Genomic DNA, 18,888 nt, shown 5'->3' on the forward strand with positions numbered 1-18,888 from the left:
CCCAGTTGTACCTTGTAATTCATTATTACGTGGATTTAACTTATATTTGAATTATATAAAAATAATCCAAACAAAGCTTAGGAAGGGCAGTTTTCTCTTTCCTTGTGCATAAAGACAACATAATGGGACCAAAGTAAGTACCTACCATTGCCAGACAGCGTAATGCCAGCTTTTGCATCATCATTGTAAGGGAAGTAAGTGCTGCAGTCTTCACCTACCCAGTGTCTGTTACACACACACTTCAGCTCATTACTGCAAACCTGAAATCCAAAATCAATCTAAAATCAACACTAACTCTTAGGTACAGAGGCATGCAAAATAAACATTAATTTTTAAAAATAAAAATTAATTGTATTAATTTCTAATAATTGTATGCCTAGAATTAGATGGGACTGGACATTTATTGGTACTTTCTTCCTATTTCTAATTACTTACTAATTATCTTGCTCAAAAAATATTTTCTAGAGAGCAAACAACAAAGTTTAAAAGAGAATTTACATTTCTTACACAAAAATCGATGATCAATTTGAATTTTGTTAACCCAAGTTTTATGAGGGAGATTTTAAAAAACTAAGCAGAATTACAATCATTTTCCAATTATTCAATACAAAGTTTTTTTCTTCTAAAGAAAGGGTCTTTATAACAAAATTTTATTCATCTTTTAGGAAGCAGATAAGATGAAGGGAAATCTGACAAAGAAGAGGGGAGGCCTGAGGCTTTGCAGTGGTCTGAGAAGAAAGCTTCACAAAACCATAACCTGGGCACCTCAACCCAAGCTCCAGAGCTTAGCTATCTCAGGGGTCATGGAAACTGAGAAGTCCCTCAAATAAAGCCTAGGGGAAAAATTCACATAAACTGGCACCACATTTTTAAAAATTATCAGACAATAATCTTCACTTTTATATTCAGGAAACAGAACCTATGTTTCTGTTCTAAAATCTTATTATTCAAAGCAACTTTGAAAGGAATGAGAAGTAGGGGAGAATTCAGTTAGGGTTAAGATCAGAGAAGTTCTTCAGGACTCAGGTTTGATGGGATGCGTTTCTCATTTTTGTCTGCTTGAATTTGCCAGATGACAACATACATGCAGATTTAACTGTACTATACATATGATCAACAAATTGCAGATTTCAAATGAATTCAGATTAGCAACTTTCTGCAGATTAACAAATATGCAGGAAGGAAAAAAAAAAAAAAAAGGCCTGAGTTTGAGACCCCACTTCACCCACCATCTTTTCAACAGATCAGGTCAATAATCAGGTCAACTGGTTTCTCCAAGCATGTTTCCATATCATGCAGCAGCACCAGTGACACAGTGACAAGGGTAGTAACACTGTTGTACAATGGCCACAATAAACAGTCACAGCTGACACTACTGAATACTCACTGTGTCACAGGGATCGACCTAAGTATTACGTGTCAGTTGCAGGTGTTAATTCATTGATTCTTCACAACAATCCTGCATCCTAGGCAATATTATTCGTCCCACTTTATAAGAACGGAGTGAAACACAGAGAGGCTAACTAATTTGCCCAGTCTCACCCAGTTAGTGAAGAGGAGAGCTGGATTTCACACTCAAACTGTCTGGTTCCAAGCCCACACTCTTAACCTACATGACGTAGAGTATAAAGAGAATATCTACTGTATTTCCCATTTTAATTGTTGTCACAATACGAAGTTGAGTCACTATGAGTTAAAAACACATAGGATATAACCTTTCTGTGTTATGCATAATTATTATAAACAATTGGATGCTATTTGCCACCTGCTTTGCTTGTGTCTATCACTCATTTATGTGTGAATGTGTGCTAAGTCGCTTCAGTTGTGTCCAACCTTTTGTGACCCTATGGACCAGAGCCTGCCAGGCTATCTGTCCATGGGGATTCTCCAGGAGAGAATACCGGAGTGGGTTACAATGCCCTCCTGCAGGGGAGCTTCTTGAACCAGGGATCGAACCTGCAACTCTTAGGTCTCCTGCACTGGCAGGTGGGTTCCTTACAACTAATGCCACCTGGGAAGCCCCATCACTCATCACGCATTACTCATTCCTTAAGCAAACAGTTAATTAACACAACTCTGCGTTACATACTCAGGACTTCTAGATGAGTAAGATACAGGTATTCATTAGCATATGATCAAGAAATTATTCCATTATGCTTTACTCCCATCTCCCAAAAAGCATCTCTCCCTAACATCCTCTTACTTATAAAGGAAAGGAGACTTAGCAGATTCCTTTAAATTAAAGAGCAAAACTACTTCCTATATACCTTCGCTATTCTCCTGTACCAGAAGAATTCCTATTCTTAGGCAAAAAGTAACATTACTAAGACCTTCCTTAGGAAATTCTTGGTGTATCCTTCAGGGATATACACAGAATGACTGGGATTGAAGGCTTACACTTCCTGGACAAGGATTCTCAACTGGATAGTATAACCAGATTGAACCCAGAGAAGATAAAAAGAAAATCATGGCACATGCTGAAAGAAAAAGATTCAAGAAATTTTCATTAGTGTAGAATTTCTAACTGAAAATGACAAAACTGTAATTGCTAATAGAGCATGTTTATTTAACCTATAAATTTACCTATATCTTGTCAGATATATGATTAAAAAGATAGAATTTAGCCTTTTAAATACCACCATTTTTTCTATTTGGGCTTCCCAGGTTGCACAGTGGTAAAGAATCTGCCTACCAATGCTGGAGATGCAAGAGACTTGGGTTCAATCCCTGGGTCAGGAAGATGCCCTGGAGAAGGAAATGGCAAACCACTCCAGTCATCTTCCCTGGTCCCATGGACGGAGGAGTGAGACAGGCTACAGCCCATAGGGTCACAAAGAATCAGACATGACTGAGCACCACCAGCACCACCATTCTTTCTATTCATCTCTGAGATTCATTTCCTTAATTATTCTGCTTCTATTTCTAGACGTTATCCTTAGCTGGTACCCACTGTTTTGGTCAAGGCAATTATTTATGGTCTGTTCTAACTGGTCAGTGTCTACTACTGCTACTGCTACTGCTAAGTCGCTTCAGTCGTGTCTGACTCTGTGCGACCCCATAGACACCAGCCCACCAGGCTCCCCCATCCCTGGGATTTTCCAGGCAAGAACACTGAAGTGGGTTGCCATTTCTTTCTCCAATGCAGGAAAGTGAAAAGTGAAAGTGAAGTCACTCAGTTGTGTCCGACTCTTCACAACCCCATGGACTGCCACCCACCAGGCTCCTCTGTCCATGGGATTTTCCAGGCAAGAGTACTGGAGTGGAGCACGCCATCACCTTCTCCAGTCAGTGCCTGGACCATACCAATTGTTAAGTATTGTGGCCACTGCCCCTTGTACTCCCTTTTTCATCCCATTATAGTTTGTTAAAATTTATCTCCTAAGTCGCTTGTAGAAAACTCAGATTATATTAAATTAGATCAATTTAACCTAATAAGAGTGGAAAATGGGAGAATTTGGTTAGGAAGATGAAACTTTTTCTCATTCTCAAGCTTTCACAGATTATACAACAGAAATATACAAACGACTATGACCACATGACTGTTTATATACTAGCTGGAGAAACATGGGCAAGCATGTTTTCCATTATTACAGCAATAGGCAGTTCAGGGTCATATCTGTTTCTCTGATATAAAAGAACTGAATAGATCCCTATGGTGAGGCAGTGAATACTTACTCCATTTCCTGAGCAAATAGTGCCTTCTTTATTGCTTAAGCAAGTACTAAAGTTGAAGGAAGCCACAGGAAGACACCTGTGTTCTAAACACATCATTTTGGGACCACAGGGTGTCCCGTCTTCCACATAGCCAAGGTCAACATCTTCATCAAGCTTAACATGCCCACCACTAAAAATAAATTGAGAGCAAAAAGAAAGCGGGATTCTGTTAATTTACATTTATCTTGAGACTACATTTAAAAACTTTAAAGTAGGCAATATCACTTTCTCTATTTTCTCTTTATTACCTAATTTTAAAAGTAGCATAAACATTTTCAATCTTCAAATGGAGAAAGCAATTGAATCTTTTGATTTAATTATTTTCAGATATTTATATTCCTTAGGATTTAAATGTAATTATTATAACAAGGGCCTGAAATGGCTTTATCATTTTCCTTTGGCTACTATGCCATGTACAAGTCAAGTAAGCCATTATTAATAACATTTGATTTGATAAATAAGTACCTTCAAGATTTTAAATACATTTCAAACAATGATGAGAATTTTGTAGATTTGGTTACATTTCCCCAAAGATTGTTCTATTTGCAAACTATAGTTGACCTTTGAACAACATGGTGGGTAGGGGTACCACCCCTCCATGCAGTTGAAAATCCAAGTTCCACATCCACAGATTCAACCACTGCGGGATTATGTAGTGTTGTAGCACATATTTATCAAAAAAAAAAAAAAAAAAAGACCTGTATTTACTGAAAACAACATGCACATAAATAGACCCTTGTAGTTCAAACCAGTGTTGCTCAAGGGTCAACTGTATATTTGAGAATGGCTAAATGACTGAGCACTGAACTGAACTGACTGAACTAAAACTATTGCAACAACTATTCAATATAGCAACCCATACATTAGGTAGGAATAAAAAGGAAACAGGATAAAAACAATTAAATAAATAGGATAGGGACTAAAAATGGATATTCATGATCTACTTATTCATATAATACCATGTCAATGCTACTACAAAAATTTCCATTCTTATTGTTTATTTTTATCAAAATTATGCATGCATACAGTTTTATGAGTTAAATAGGCAAATTGGTTTTTACAGTGCAGTGAAGGGATTCATTGCCCCTACTCCTCTTATGTCCTTCCCTGGAGGAAATCACTTTCTACTCTTAACTGATTCTTTTTAAATTTATGTACACATTTTTAAATAATGAGTTTGTATCACTACTATTTTTAGTTTTCCTATTTTCAGTATTATCAATTGACTGCCCTCTATGGAATTTGAGAATTCATCTCTTTCCCCTTTCCTTCCATTACACATTTTGTTGATCAATAGTTAAATCAACAACAAATCATGCACTGTTAGGACTTAGTAAATGAGTGATATAGTACACCATAATTATACCTTTTCTTTTACCTGTACAACTTTTCATTTTCCCTCAGACTCGGTTCAGTTTAGTCGCTCAGCTGTGCCCTGACTCTGCAACCCCATGAATGCAGCACGCCAGGCCTCCCTGTCCATCACCAACTCCCAGAGTTCACCCAAACTCATGTACATCGAGTCGGTGATGCCATCCAGCCATCTCATCCTCTGTTGTCCCCTTCTCCTCCTGCCCGCAATCCCTCCCAGCATCAGGGTCTTTTCCAATGAGTCAACCTTTTGCATGAGGTGGCCAAAGGACTGGAGCTTCAGCCTCAGCATCAGTCCTTCCAATGAACACCCAGGACTGGTCTCCTTTAGGATGGACTGGTGGATCTCCTTGCAGTCCAAGGGACTCTCAAGAGTCTTCTCCAACACCACAGTTCAAAAGCATCAATTCTTTGGTGCTCAGCTTTCTTAACAGTCCAACACTCACATCCATATATGACCACTGGAAAAACCATAGCCTTGACTAGAAGGACCTTAGTCGGCAAAGTAATATCTCTGCTTTTCAATATGATATCTAGGTTGGTCATAACTTTCCTTCCAAGGAGTAGGCGTCTTTTAATTTCATGGCTGCAATCACCATCTGCAGTGATTTTGGAGCCCCCAAAATAAAGTCTGACACTGTTTCCACTGTTTCCCTATCTATTTGCCATGAAGTGATGGGACCAGATGTCATGATCTTCGTTTTCTGAGTGTTGAGCTTTAAGCCAACTTTTTCACTCTCTTTCACTTTTATCAAGAGGCTTTTTAGTTCCTCTTCACTTTCTGCCATAGGGTGATGTCATCTGCATATCTGAGGTTATTGATAGTTCTCCTGGCAATCTTGATTCCAGTCTGTGCTTCTTCCAGCCCAGCGTTTCTCATGATGTACTCTGCATAGAAGTTACATAAGCAGGGTGACAATATACAGCCTTGATGTACTCCTTTTCCAATTTGGAACCAGTCTGTTGTTCCATGTCCAGTTCTAACTGTTGCTTCCTGACCTGCATATAGTTTCTCAAGAGGCAGGTTCAGGTGGTCTGGTATTCCCATCTCTTTCAGAATTTCCCACAGTTTACTGTGATCCACACAGTCAAAGGCTTTGGCATAGTCAATAAAGCAGAAATAGATGTTTCTCTGGAACTCTCCTGCTTTTTCGATGATGCAGGGATGTTGGCAATTTGATCTCTGGTTCCTCTGCCTTTCCTAAAACCAGCTTGAACATCTGGAAGTTCACAGTTCACGGATTGCTAAAGCCTGGCTTGGAGAATCTTGAGCATTACTTTACTAGCGTGTGAGATGAGCGCAATTGTGCAGTAGTTTGAGTATTTTTTGGCATTGCCTTTCTTTGGGATTGGAATGAAAACACCTTTTCCAGTCTTGTGGCCACTGCTGAGTTTTCCAAATTTGCTGGCATATTGAGTGCAACACTTTCACAGCATCATCTTTCAGGATTTGAAATAGCTCAACTGGAATTCCATCAGCTCCATGAGCTTCGTTCGTAGTGATGCTTTCTAAGGCCCACTTGACTTCACATTCCAGGATGTCTGGCTCTAGATGAGTCATCACAACATCAAGTCTCTTATTTGATCACTGAATCATCTGTCACTAACTCAAAATTACTCCAACCCTGCTGTCAAAATCTCCACTTAAGATGTGTCTGAACATCAGTTCATCTTGCTGAAATAATCTCTCCTAGAGTTTCCATTTGGAGTTCCCCTGCTCCTATCCAATCTGGTGGGCCCTGTAAATGGTACAGAGCTGGGTATCTTGGCTTTCTCCAAGATACTATTCATTGAAGGATTGCCCTGTCTCTCTCCAGAATGGATATCTTGTTTCCTAAATCCCCCATGTTTCTTTCTTAGTTTTCTTCTTTATTTTGGTGGAGCACAATTTCTAACAGCTTCCTGAGAAAGGACTTAGGGGAATAAACTTGGGGCAAACTTGCATATCTAAGTGTTTCTTTATTTTCTACCCTCACACTCGATTCATAGTTTGCCTGAGTACAGAATTCTACTTTGGAAATTATTTTCTCCATTGTCTTTCAGATCCCAGCACTCTTGTTGATAGATTTGAAACCATTCTAATGCCTATTCCTTTTTTTTTTTCCCTCTCTCTCTCTTCTCTCTAGAAACAGTTGGGATTCTTTTTCCTTAGGTTCTGAAATTTCATACTGATAAGTTTTGATGTATTACTAATTTCACTGATTTCACCTTGCACCTGGTGAGCCTGGTAATATGGAAATTCAAGTCCAAAGGTTCTAGATAACGTTCTTAGAATTAGTCATTGCTAATTTCCTCCCTGCTGTTTTCTCTGTTCTTTATTATTTATATTCTAACATGGTTAGCTTTACTCTATGGCCCTTTCTTTGTCTCTTTTACTCTGCTTTCTGGGAGATAATTTCAACTATTGAGTTTAATTTTTGCCATCTTTTTTTTAAATTTCTAACAGCTTTCCTTTGTTTTCTCTTAATATTCCTAATTTTTAAAAATTCTACCCTATTCTTGTTTCATTATATAAGTATCTTAAAATATTTATAGGTAGTTTTTGCATTTTCTGGTCATTTCTCTCTCTCTTTTCAGGTTAGAGTCTTTCTTCACAAATCTGGTCACTTGTTTATATTTGAGTTGGGGAACCAGACAGATGATTGGAAGTTCTGGGACTTTCTGACTGAATATCAGTGAGGCTAGACCACTTCTATACACCTCTGATAACTGATTTTTCTGCTGACAGTAAGCTTGGAAACCTTCTGTTTTATTCTTTGCAGACTGTAAAGCTCAAATCTTTCATGGGAGGATAAGCAGTCACCAGCTTAGTTGGGTCAGGGAAGAAAGCTGTAGATCTGGCAGCTTCTCTAACAGAGTTCACCTGTCTTTTTCATTCGAGTTCCTTCCTCTATCCCCAAATCCTTTATTCCCTCTTCCAGAAGTAGATGATGCTGCCCATTTGAGCCTTTTGGGACTGGCAGTACATACTGAGTCGGTTTCTTGGTTTTCCCCATTACTGACTGAGGACTTCAGCATTTTTAGTTTTGATAATCATCTGCCACACATCTGTTTGTTCTCTATGCTCTAGAATTTTGTTGCTGCCGTTTCCTCTCCCTTTTTCTGTTTCCCTATGGACATACAAATTCTAGAAAAATATCTGTTTAGTGTCATTTTAGTGGGATTTCGTAAGGGAGCAAAAGAAGATGCATTTATTTAATCCACTGATAAGAATGAAATGCAAACTAAACCCTGCAAGATTTAACTGGACAATTAAACATAACTCTAGCTACCATACAATAGTCCACATTCAATTAATTCTTCCCTTCTGTCTGTTCTCTGTCAGGATTTACTTAATCATCCCTATGGACCAGAATCCATTTCATCTTACTAACATACATATGAACTGAAAATAGAAGTAATCCTAAGCTTCATTCCTGGGAAATAAGATGGGTAATGTTCTCACAGAATGGTTAGCTCATTACCTGCAGTTTAATGTTCTTCCCTGCTGCACAACTAAAGTAGACGTGATTTCACCATCGAGTTCTCCAAGTCTTGGGATATTACCAATGTTCGTACACAAAAGGTAACCACAAAGCACATCCCTGTGTTAAAAAAGTACCAAGTATTTACGTCTTCCTTCAAAGATACAGCAAAATCCATACAGTTAGAACAATAATGTTATCTTACTTAAGCATTTGTTTTTTCATCAACTGTACTATTTCTTCAAATTACAAGCAAAACAAAATAACCTCAAATTAGTTTACTTCCAGCTTTAAAAACTGTCTTCTCTGAAACTTTTGGTGCTCCAAAATCCTAACTATGTTCTAGATTTTCCTTCATTGTCCGCAAAGTATTTATCTAAAGAAAATTACCCATCAAATGGACTTCTTTTATATCTGAATCTCTTTCCTTGTAACACATCACAGGATATACTGAGACATTAAAAAATATATATTTGATAAGTGAATGAATGAACTTTGAGTGAGTATTCTTTTAGAATACAGTGTTTTCTTCAACCAATGGCACCAGAATTAAAGAACAGATTATACACTTTGTGGCTTCTCAACCACATAGGATCATGATTCCTTTTCCAATATATTCCACTTCTCCCCCAGCTAGCACATACAATTCTAATTTAACTTGTAACATATTTTCGTTTGTATTAACTATCTTACATATCCTCTATATTTAACACATTTTAATCATTAAGATAGATAATGATAAACATATTCTAATAAATGTCTTGCAAAGACTTATTAGCAGGCCAGCAACTATATATGGAAATATTAGACTTTACCGTATAGAAAGAGAAAAATTAAGACTTGCATCTATCGCCAACATAGAAATATATGTATTACTGTATTAAAAAATAATTTTTAAAAGTTATATCATCACATTATTGTATATATCACAAATAAAAATGCTTTTTAACATAGAAGACATTCAACATTTTTTGTTGGAGTTTACTAAATACTTTAGTATAATATTAAAAACATTAGATGATTTTTATTCTTACTCTGGGTAAGAAGCGAAATTACATACGTTAAACATCTATAAAACATAGAGTTAGTGACAAGGACCATAAAAGTAGTGCAGAGGATGCAGGACAAGAGGGAGGTGTGGGGAAATAAATAATAACAAATAAAATAATCCAGAAATAATTTACAGAGTAAGTGCTATCCAAGGGGATGGGGATGAGTCATTTTTGGATAGGTAAAATTTTTTATGGAGTATATAGGGTACTTCCTAAAGTATGAATAGCACACATACCCGTGTGGAAGTAGGACAATAAAATATATTAAAAATGGCAAGGTTTGCTAGACTTTGAAAGAGTAGAAAAGGAAAAAACAAAATATGTAGGTTGGGGAAAATTATGGAAGAGGTACAGTGCCAACCTAAGGTTCCATTTCATGTATTAAGCAAGATGGTATGACATTAAGCAAAGTGGTTAAAAGAAAATTCTAAAATCAGACTGCTGGGTTCTAATTCTGCTCTTATTATATTCTAGCTACATGACCTTAGTCAACTTAACTGTCTCAGTTTCCTCCTCCATAGAACAGGGCAAACTGCTATTAAGATTAAATGACATCACTTACGTAAAGTGTAATACAGTTCCTAACACATAGTGTGCACCGAATAGATGTTATTCTTACTATCAATTAAGTATGTGGAACCAGTGAAATTTGAACAAAGAACTGACATGGTCAAAAGGTTCAGGAAAAGACTATTTTAATGGGATCATGCTAGACACTGCTGGTAGAGAAAACTAAGAGGTTTCTGTATTAGTTGAAGAATTGACATAGGTCTTAGTTGGGGTAATGCAATAGGCACAGCAATGAAGAGATGAGTTAAAGACAAATTGTGGAGGAGTGAAAAAGAAGAATAAACATGATTTGTCATTCGGATAATGAATCAGAGAGAAGGTAGCATCAAGGATCACTCTGAGGCTTCTAAACAGAAGGAGAGTGAGATATTAAGATCTTTGGGGAAAAGAGTTCTCTATTAAAGTCAGAGTCAGATAATTCCACTTATCAGCACTGAGAACATTCTGTTGGCTTTAATTTTTGTTGCCTTTGAGATGCTGACAGGTGTCTTCTAGGTGAGAAAGACCTAAGGCAGCCATAGGCATCGCCTGAGCCTTAGGAGAGAGGTCAGAATACATATTGAGATTCAGAAACCCTCTGCAAAGGTGATGTTGGAACTCTGGGAAGAGATGAGGGAGAGAGAATGCTTGATGGCATGCAGAAAAACAGGGAAGTCCTGGTTGCTCAAGAAGCGGTGCCCGGGACGAGGTATACACTCGGCCAGTTTCTCCGTCTCACCGTTTGTTGCACTGTATCCACGTGTCTTTGTCTTTCCCACAGTTGCCCTTCTCGGTGCCTTCTATATTCAGTTTCTCATAGCAGTATTTGTCTGATGACATCACATCTGAAGCAGAATAGAGTTTTCTATCAGTGAGAGATATACCACATGAGCCGTTCAACTGTTTGCAGTAAGGGGAAAACACTTGTGAAGAACTCTCTTCTTTCACTACAATGTTACCAATTGCAAAGGTTGTACCCGTGCTTCACAAGAGTTCCCCATACCAAAAGCACCCATCACTTGGGTGCATTTCTTACAACTGCTCATTTAAAACTTGAAAACAAATCTACTTAGATCTTTGATATGATTCCGGCTATAAGTTCTGAGAATTACACTCCTGAGAATTTTGCCAATAATTGGGGAAAGATGCTACCAAATGGTTCATTGACAAATGTTCAATGCTTTAATCTCAGTGCCAGATATAAAGCATGAATTTTTCACTCAGCAACTTTTATGAATCATAAAGACAATTTTATTAAAAGAATGATGCATGATAATTAAAGACTCAAGAAAGAGCAGTATTTCCACCTTGTTTATTAATTCTTAATGGCTATCAAAAAGTTACTCTGCTTGTAAGCAAATCTCAATTCATGTTAAATCTCTGATTGTCAAATAACATTTTAATTCATGTCAGCATTTTTGTCAGGATTTTATTGTTGCTAAAGCCAAGGTCAGTTGATGGAGCTATCCAAGATTTAGATCAAGACAACTTTTGCAAACTAATCAAAAGATGAGTATATTTTTTAAACTGATAATGTTTGGTAGTTACTTTTCCTACTTCTTGCTGTCAGCCACTAATTTTTCTCCAAGAGGAGGAAGCAAAAACCATATTTCTTTGGCCAGAGCATAAGCCTACATAATTAAAATGTTCTCCCATCCCAATATTTCTCTAGTTGTTCAAAAGAGAGCACATACTTCCATTCCCAAAAGGATTATAGCCAGTATTTGTGACAGTTAAGGGTTATCATTATCTTTATAGTTTGCTTTCCAATATAAATCATCTTTTGAAAGACTTTGAATTAAACACTTCTTTCAGAAGGGCCAGTAATACTTCTGGAAAAATATAACATTTAAATACTCATTTAAATTAAATATGTTTTAGATATGAATGTTACATATTTCCTTCTGAAAATCTGCCAAACTTTGAAGGGAATAACATTAAAATTTCTTTCTGATATGACAGAGCTACCTTAGCAGAAATTCACCTATAACCAGGAAAACCAGCTAGAGTTTAAGAAAGAGAGATAAGAAAGAAAAGGCAGTTCTAGCTAAAAGGCTACAGTTCTTATCCAAGGGTGCCCCACTTGGGGTCCATGTCCATTCCACATAGTTGATGGGTTTTGCCTTAGGATACTAAGTTAAAGACAGCATAAGAGGATCAGAAATCCAGGTTTGCTTTGTTCTCCAAGTTGCATACCCTAGAATGGATTTTACCTGCCTGACAGAAAAGGCACTTTCCATCCAAAGGCATGGCTAACTAGCCAAGATGTACAGAGCTGTGTCTTATCAAAGGAGGTGCTTTTCTGTAATTTCCACAAAAGTGCTCCTGCTAAGAGCTGCAGTGGCTCTGAAAGTCCCCAAGTCATAATAAAGTGGTTGAAACATTACTTCCATCCAGTTCACATGCCCTTGGGCCAGCTGCCAGACTTGGAGAAGGCTCAAGCCTTGTCATTTACTCACTTTGCCCCCAGATGTATTTGCATTGTCTATCCCTGGTTTTACATCTTCCTCCAAAGCAAATTCCCTAAAATGGAAAAGCATACCCATTAGCAGCACAACGTCTACTTCCATCAGGTAACTGAAAACTATGACCAGGAAAACTAGTAGGTGAGTATTATAAAGGCATTTTACCTTCAGAGTTGACTACGAAACATTTAATATGATCTTCCTACTTTGGTGAGACTTAGTATTTCTTTTGTGCTGGTATATAGGAAACATTTAGGTAAAGATGAAGTAACCTACCTGGACACCATCACAGGAATAACCATCCATCTTATGAATATTGGGGGCACACTAGGAAAAGAAAAGAGAAATATGAACCAAATGCACAGCAGGATATTAAGATGAGCTAATCTCTCTCAAGGTTTTCATTTTGAAAATGAAGTCTCATAATACAGGGTGGTCTCCCAAATCATCTGAAAATAAAAAAAAAAAAAAACAAGATCAAGAGAAAACAAAAGGAAATGTAACAATTGATGCATTTTCCCCTAAAAATATGGATCTACCAGAGGAAAAGAGCAGTTGATTTGTAAATCCTTATTTACAAATACAAAGAACCAACAGCAAAGACTCAGCTAACTTAGACAGACACACTAGTTCTCAGAGTAAGAAAAACAGGAACACAAGACAAAGCCAGAAGGATGCCACCAGATGGAGCAATAGATACGGTTTCCCCTTTTTTAACCATGAGAAGTAACAGTTCTTTTACTTAGAAGTGAAAGTCTACCTTGGACATGTCAGAAAAAGACATGTTTTATAGCCACCCCCCCCCCCCACTTTTCTTCCCTTGGAGCAATTGCAGAAAAGACTGCAAAAGATTGCAAAGCATTCCTATCTGGATAGAAACAGAGTGTAACTTTAAAATTTAGTATACATTTTTGTATTATTATAGTAATTACATGCATATTTGAGAAAAGTTAGGAAATGTAAAAAAAAAAAAAAAACAGGAAAAATGAAAGACCAAAGTCTCTAATATTCCCACCATCCAGAGACAACTATTTTTTATAATTTGGTACATTTTTTCCTCTACCTTTTTTCAACATAATGTGGTATTTTATAATATAAGTATAATCAGATTATAGATAATGCTTTATATTCTGTTTCAGCCCTTTACTTTCATCATGCAAACTTAACTTTTTTGTAGGTATCATCTTTATAGCTATAACACATTCCCTGAGCTAGCAAGTCATATAATCAATGTATTAAAATATTTACTTATAAATATCTCAAATTTATGCCATTACAACCAGTGCAACAAGAACACCTTTGTATGCACATAATTTTCAGATTTACATTTCTTTTGAAATCCTGCTTATCACATAATTACATTTTAAAGAAGTTGCTTTAACATACTTTCATTCCCAGAGCCCATTAGGTAATTATTCATTGTATCCCCATCCTCACCAGGTGTAAAAGCTTAGGAAAACAATGCTAATTAGACAATAAGAATGCAAATCTTTAATCTCTTAGGATGACCACTTTTAAAAGAAAGCATTTTTAATGGTTAAAGTAGGGCTTCCCGGGTGGCGCAGGGATCAAGAATCTGCCTGCCATTCATCTGATGAACATCTAGGTTGCTTCCATGTCCTGGCTATTATAAACAGCGTGGCGATGAACACTGGGGTACACGTGTCTCTTTCAAAGCTGTGGTACATATACACAATGGAGTATTATTCAGCCATTAAAAAGAATACATTTGAATCAGTTCTAATGAGGTGGATGAAACTGGAGCCTATTATACAGAGTGAAATAAGCCAGAAAGAAAAACACCAATACAGTATACTAACACATATATATGAAATTTAGAAAGATGGTAATGATAACCCTGTATGCAAGACAGCAAAAGAGACACAGATGTATAGAACAATCTTTTGGACTCTGTGGGGGAGGGAGAGGGTGGGATGATTTGGGGAAATGGCACTGAAACATGTATAATATCATATGTGAAATGAATTGCCAGTCCAGGTTCGATGCATGATACAGGATGCTTGGGGCTGGTGCACCGGGGTGACTCAGGGATGGTACGGGGAAGGAGGTGGGAGGGGGGTTCAGGATGGGGAACACATGTACACCCATGGCAGATTCATGTTGATGTATGGCAAAACCACTACAATATTGTAAAGTAAAAAAAAAAAAAAAAAAGAATCTGCCTGCCGATGAGGAGATGCAAAAGATGTGGGGTTTGATCCCTGGGTCAGTAAGATTCCCTGGAGTAGGAAATAGCAACCTGCTCCAGAATTCTTGCCTGAAAATTTCCATGGACAGAGGAGGCTGGCGGGCTACAGTCCATGGGTTCGCAGAGTTGGACATGACTGTCTGAGCACAGCACAGATAAACCACTATTAATTCTCTTTTCTCTAGAGAAAAAAAGATGTGGGCAATCTTCACTTTGCATGGCTCCAGTGTGAAGGAATTTCACTAACTACGGTTTTGTTAAACAACACCAGTACCCCCAGGACACAGTTTCAGTTTCAGTTACCACGGTAGATTAAGTGTGGGTAATTGCATGAAGAACAAACTTTGCTATTAGCTCTTCAGCCCACCAATCGCTTGGTAAATAAGACACGGCCATCACGGTCAACAGCCTGTCTAGGCGCTTCTTTCAACGTCTGTCAGGATTGATCGCTGAGCATCTGTTCATTCAGTTCATGTACAGACAACAAAGGACGTAGCTTGTTGCCTTTCTGTCTCTGGGTGATACCATGTGACATCTTATAATAAAACTGAATAGTTGAAAGAGGAAACTGGCCAAAGGTGAAAGTGCAGCAAAGAAATGAAAAGTGATAACACTGGAAGAGAAAGTAAAATCAAATGTAAATAGCATGACAGAAAAAAAAAAAAAAATCAGTGACTATGGGAATGGGATGCTGATACCACTGTTCAGCAAAACAATTCCCATTCACAGCTTCACATCTCTTGGATATTTCACAACATTGAAAGCACAAAGGATCATGTCAAAAAACTGACCCAAAGTTAGGAGAGTAGCAATTCAACAAGACAGGAAAGATGCTCACTAAGTATCATTAGGTTTCTGACCAGGAGAAGGCAAGCACGGCTCAAATTACCGATAAGTTTTTTACCAAAAAATAAAATGCATTAATTTTCAATATTTTCGTTTTAATTTAGTGTGAGCTAAATAAATATTAGTTCATTTTTTTTTCATTTCCCTATTCATTTAATTCCAACAGTAAGGGAGTTTTTAATCACCTGATATTTTTTAAAGCTCACAGAATAATTGTAAATTTTTCCATTGATTACTATACTACTTCGCATGGTTTCAGCTTTCATGGGTCACTGCTGTGATCCTGCATTAAATGCAAAGCAAGGACTGCCTGTATACACATACACTGAGATCTGTGATCCCCTGACGAAGTTTATTAACTTCTGTATCTTCCCTGAAGTGAAAGTGTCAGTCGTTCAGTCATGTATGACTTCTTTCAACTCCATGGACTGTAGCCCACCAGGCTCTTCTGTCCATGGAATTCTCCAGGCATGAATACTGCAATGGCTAGCCATTCTCTTTTCCAGGGAGTATTCCTGACCCAGGGGCCCGTGTCTCCTGCATTGCAGGCAGATTCTTCTTTAACATTTGAGCCACTAAGGAAGCCCTTATCTTCCCTACTGACAACTAAATGATATTAAATTCAAAATCAGCAATTAGTGGCAAGCTGTTTCAGGTAAATAAAAGTAAAGACAGGCCCTGTCTCAGAACCCAATATCCTGTGGTTCTCTCTGCCTTGTCTAACTCGTTTCAACCAGTTGAAGAGAGTCTTTCTGTTTCCTCCTTCACTAGCTGGACTAAACACAAAAGCCTTTTATTCCCTACTTTCAACAAAAACAAAATAGTTAAGGCAGATATACAGTCTTAAGATTAGTTCAACGGTAAGACAAAATCACACTGAACATCTGCTCAAACTTAGCTTACTGAAACTTCAATTCCAAAAAATTAATGAAAGGAAAGAAAGAGTTGACGCGAAAGAGAAACATGAATATCTTGCCCATTTCCATTCCATCTGAGGGTCAGTTCACTAAACTCCAACTTTTCCCCCCTTGGATTCAAAGAAATGATTCATAAGTTACCTGGCTTGAATTTCCAGAGCATGTTTCACGAATGTCACAATCATTTACTGCTTCACGGCACACGGTTCCCATAGGCTGAAACTAAAATGAACAAAACTCAATGTGCAAAACTGTCAAAGGAAAAAAAAAACAAACCTCTTACAGTATCATCTTAAAAATGCAAAATGAATTTTTTTGGGATAGGAATACCTTAAACTAGTTTAAGATGAAAATCTGTGAAAACCATACTGCATGAAAATGTTAATTTAATAGTTCTCAGGGCGAGTTTCTCACATATGAAGTAATTTGCATAGTCATCACACATAGCCTTACAAGATCTAGCTAAAATTGGATGTGCTTGATGGTACATCTGTACCAGAAGGACAAGCCAGTCCAAGTTCCAGCAATTCTTTCTTCCAACTAGCTTATGGATTTACACTTTATCCTTCATTCTTACTGGCACTTTTATCATATTATTCTTTTTTACCTCATCAGCTAAGAATTTGAAAGTTATATTTTGGACTGAATTGTAAAGTTAGAGGAAATGGCAAAGCTATTTCCTCTCATGATTTCCTTTACCATCTTCTCTTCCTGCATCATTTTCTTTTTTAAAGATCTATAGCTTGGTCTTTTATTCCCTTTTAATGTTTATATTATTTGTACCTGTCTGTAAGACTCTTCTTTGGTCTGTTTTCAACTCAAATATTTCTTTAAGCATAGGAGTCATATAAATAAACTTGTATGCTGGTTGGATTCATCAGTTGCAAGAGTATTCATTAAAACAAAACAAAAAGAGATACATAAAGCTACCATCTTTCTCTTTTCCTCTTTAATCCCACTCTCTTTCTTGCTCTAAAAGGTTACTATTCGGGGCTGCGTCCTTCTATGTTTCTAACTCTGCTCACACAAGCATATACAGTATTCCAGACCCCTTTTCTCCCCCAACACACACCCACACACAACTTCCATCTTCTCTCCCTGGTTCACCATCCTCTAAGCAGTTGAGCTTCCTGTTGCTCATAGAACATGAGCAGCACAGTGCCAACTCCAGTCAGTAATTCAACAGATACTTTTCAGAAGGGCTGAACAAAATTTTGTGTTTGTTCATTCATTCATCAAGCATTTACTAGGCACTTAAAATGTGTTAGGCACAGCCAGTGGAGATTCAACAGAAAACAAACACAAGAATCTTGTTGGCAAGGAACTTAGAATTTAGTGGGGATGATATCACTCTAATGACAGAAAGTGAAGTGGAACTAAAGAGCCTCTTAATGAGGGTGAAAGGAGAGAGTGAAAGAGTTGGCTTAAAACTCAATATTCAAAAAATGAAGAACATGGTATCTTGGTCCCATCACTTCATGGCAAACAGATGGGAGAAAAGTGGAAACGGTGGCAGTTTTTATTTTCTGGGGCTCCAAAATCACTGCAGACAGTGATTGCAGTCATGAAATTAAAGGACTCTTGCTCCTTGGAAGGAAAGCTATGACAAACCTAGACAGCATATAAAAATGTGATGGCAGCAGAGACATCACTCTGCTGACAAAGATCCGTATAGTCAAAGCTATGATTTTTCCAGTAGTCATGCATAGATGTGAGAATTAGACCATAAAGAAGTCTGAATACCGAAGAATTGATGCTTTCAAATTGTGGTGCTGGAAAAGACTCTTGAGAATACCTTGGTCAGCAACAAGATCTAACCAGTCAATCCTAAAGGAAATCAATCCTGAATATTCACTGGAAGGACTGATGCTGAACCTGAAGCTCCAATACTTTGGCCACCTGATGCAAAGAGCCAGCTCATTGGAAAACACCCTGATGCTGGAAAAGACTGAAGGAAAAACAAGAAGGGGATGGTAGAGGATGAGATGATTAGATAACGTCACCACATGAATTTTAGCAAACTCTGGGAGATAGTGAAGGACAGAGGAGAGGCTGTACTGCAGTGTATGGGATCACAGAGTCAGACACGACTTAGCAACTGACCAACAACAACAAATAGGCCATAAAAATAAGGAAACAAGCAAGATAAGTTAATTTTATATACTCTGGTTCTCTTCCTCCTGGGAATTGGTACAAGCTACAATTTTAGAACTTTTGAGGTAGAAGTATAAGCAGATTTAAGGTACAGTTCATACAAGAGTGTAAATGTTCACGAATTGTCAGGAAACTTCCAAAAATCAG

The 18,888-nt window shown here is 37.5% G+C and overlaps 1 protein-coding gene across 7 annotated transcripts in view; it reads right to left on the bottom strand.

Moving 5' to 3' along the window:
• Nucleotides 1–18,888, bottom strand: part of ADAM22 (ADAM metallopeptidase domain 22) — a 235,337-nt gene that overhangs the window by 33,243 nt on the left and 183,206 nt on the right. For all 7 annotated transcript variants that reach the window (XM_005679297.3, XM_013963374.2, XM_018047063.1 and 4 more), the window contains exons 18-24: nt 16,729–16,809; nt 12,892–12,942; nt 12,610–12,673; nt 10,890–10,995; nt 8,550–8,669; nt 3,676–3,844; nt 146–260 (exon numbers count right to left, since the gene is read on the bottom strand). In XM_005679297.3, coding sequence (XP_005679354.1) covers nt 146–260; nt 3,676–3,844; nt 8,550–8,669; nt 10,890–10,995; nt 12,610–12,673; nt 12,892–12,942; nt 16,729–16,809 — 706 coding nt within the window. The remainder of the gene's footprint in view (nt 1–145; nt 261–3,675; nt 3,845–8,549; nt 8,670–10,889; nt 10,996–12,609; nt 12,674–12,891; nt 12,943–16,728; nt 16,810–18,888) is intronic.

This window comes from Capra hircus, chromosome 4 (assembly GCF_001704415.2).
Source record: "Capra hircus breed San Clemente chromosome 4, ASM170441v1, whole genome shotgun sequence".
In the NCBI taxonomy this organism is placed as follows: Eukaryota; Metazoa; Chordata; class Mammalia; order Artiodactyla; family Bovidae; genus Capra; species Capra hircus.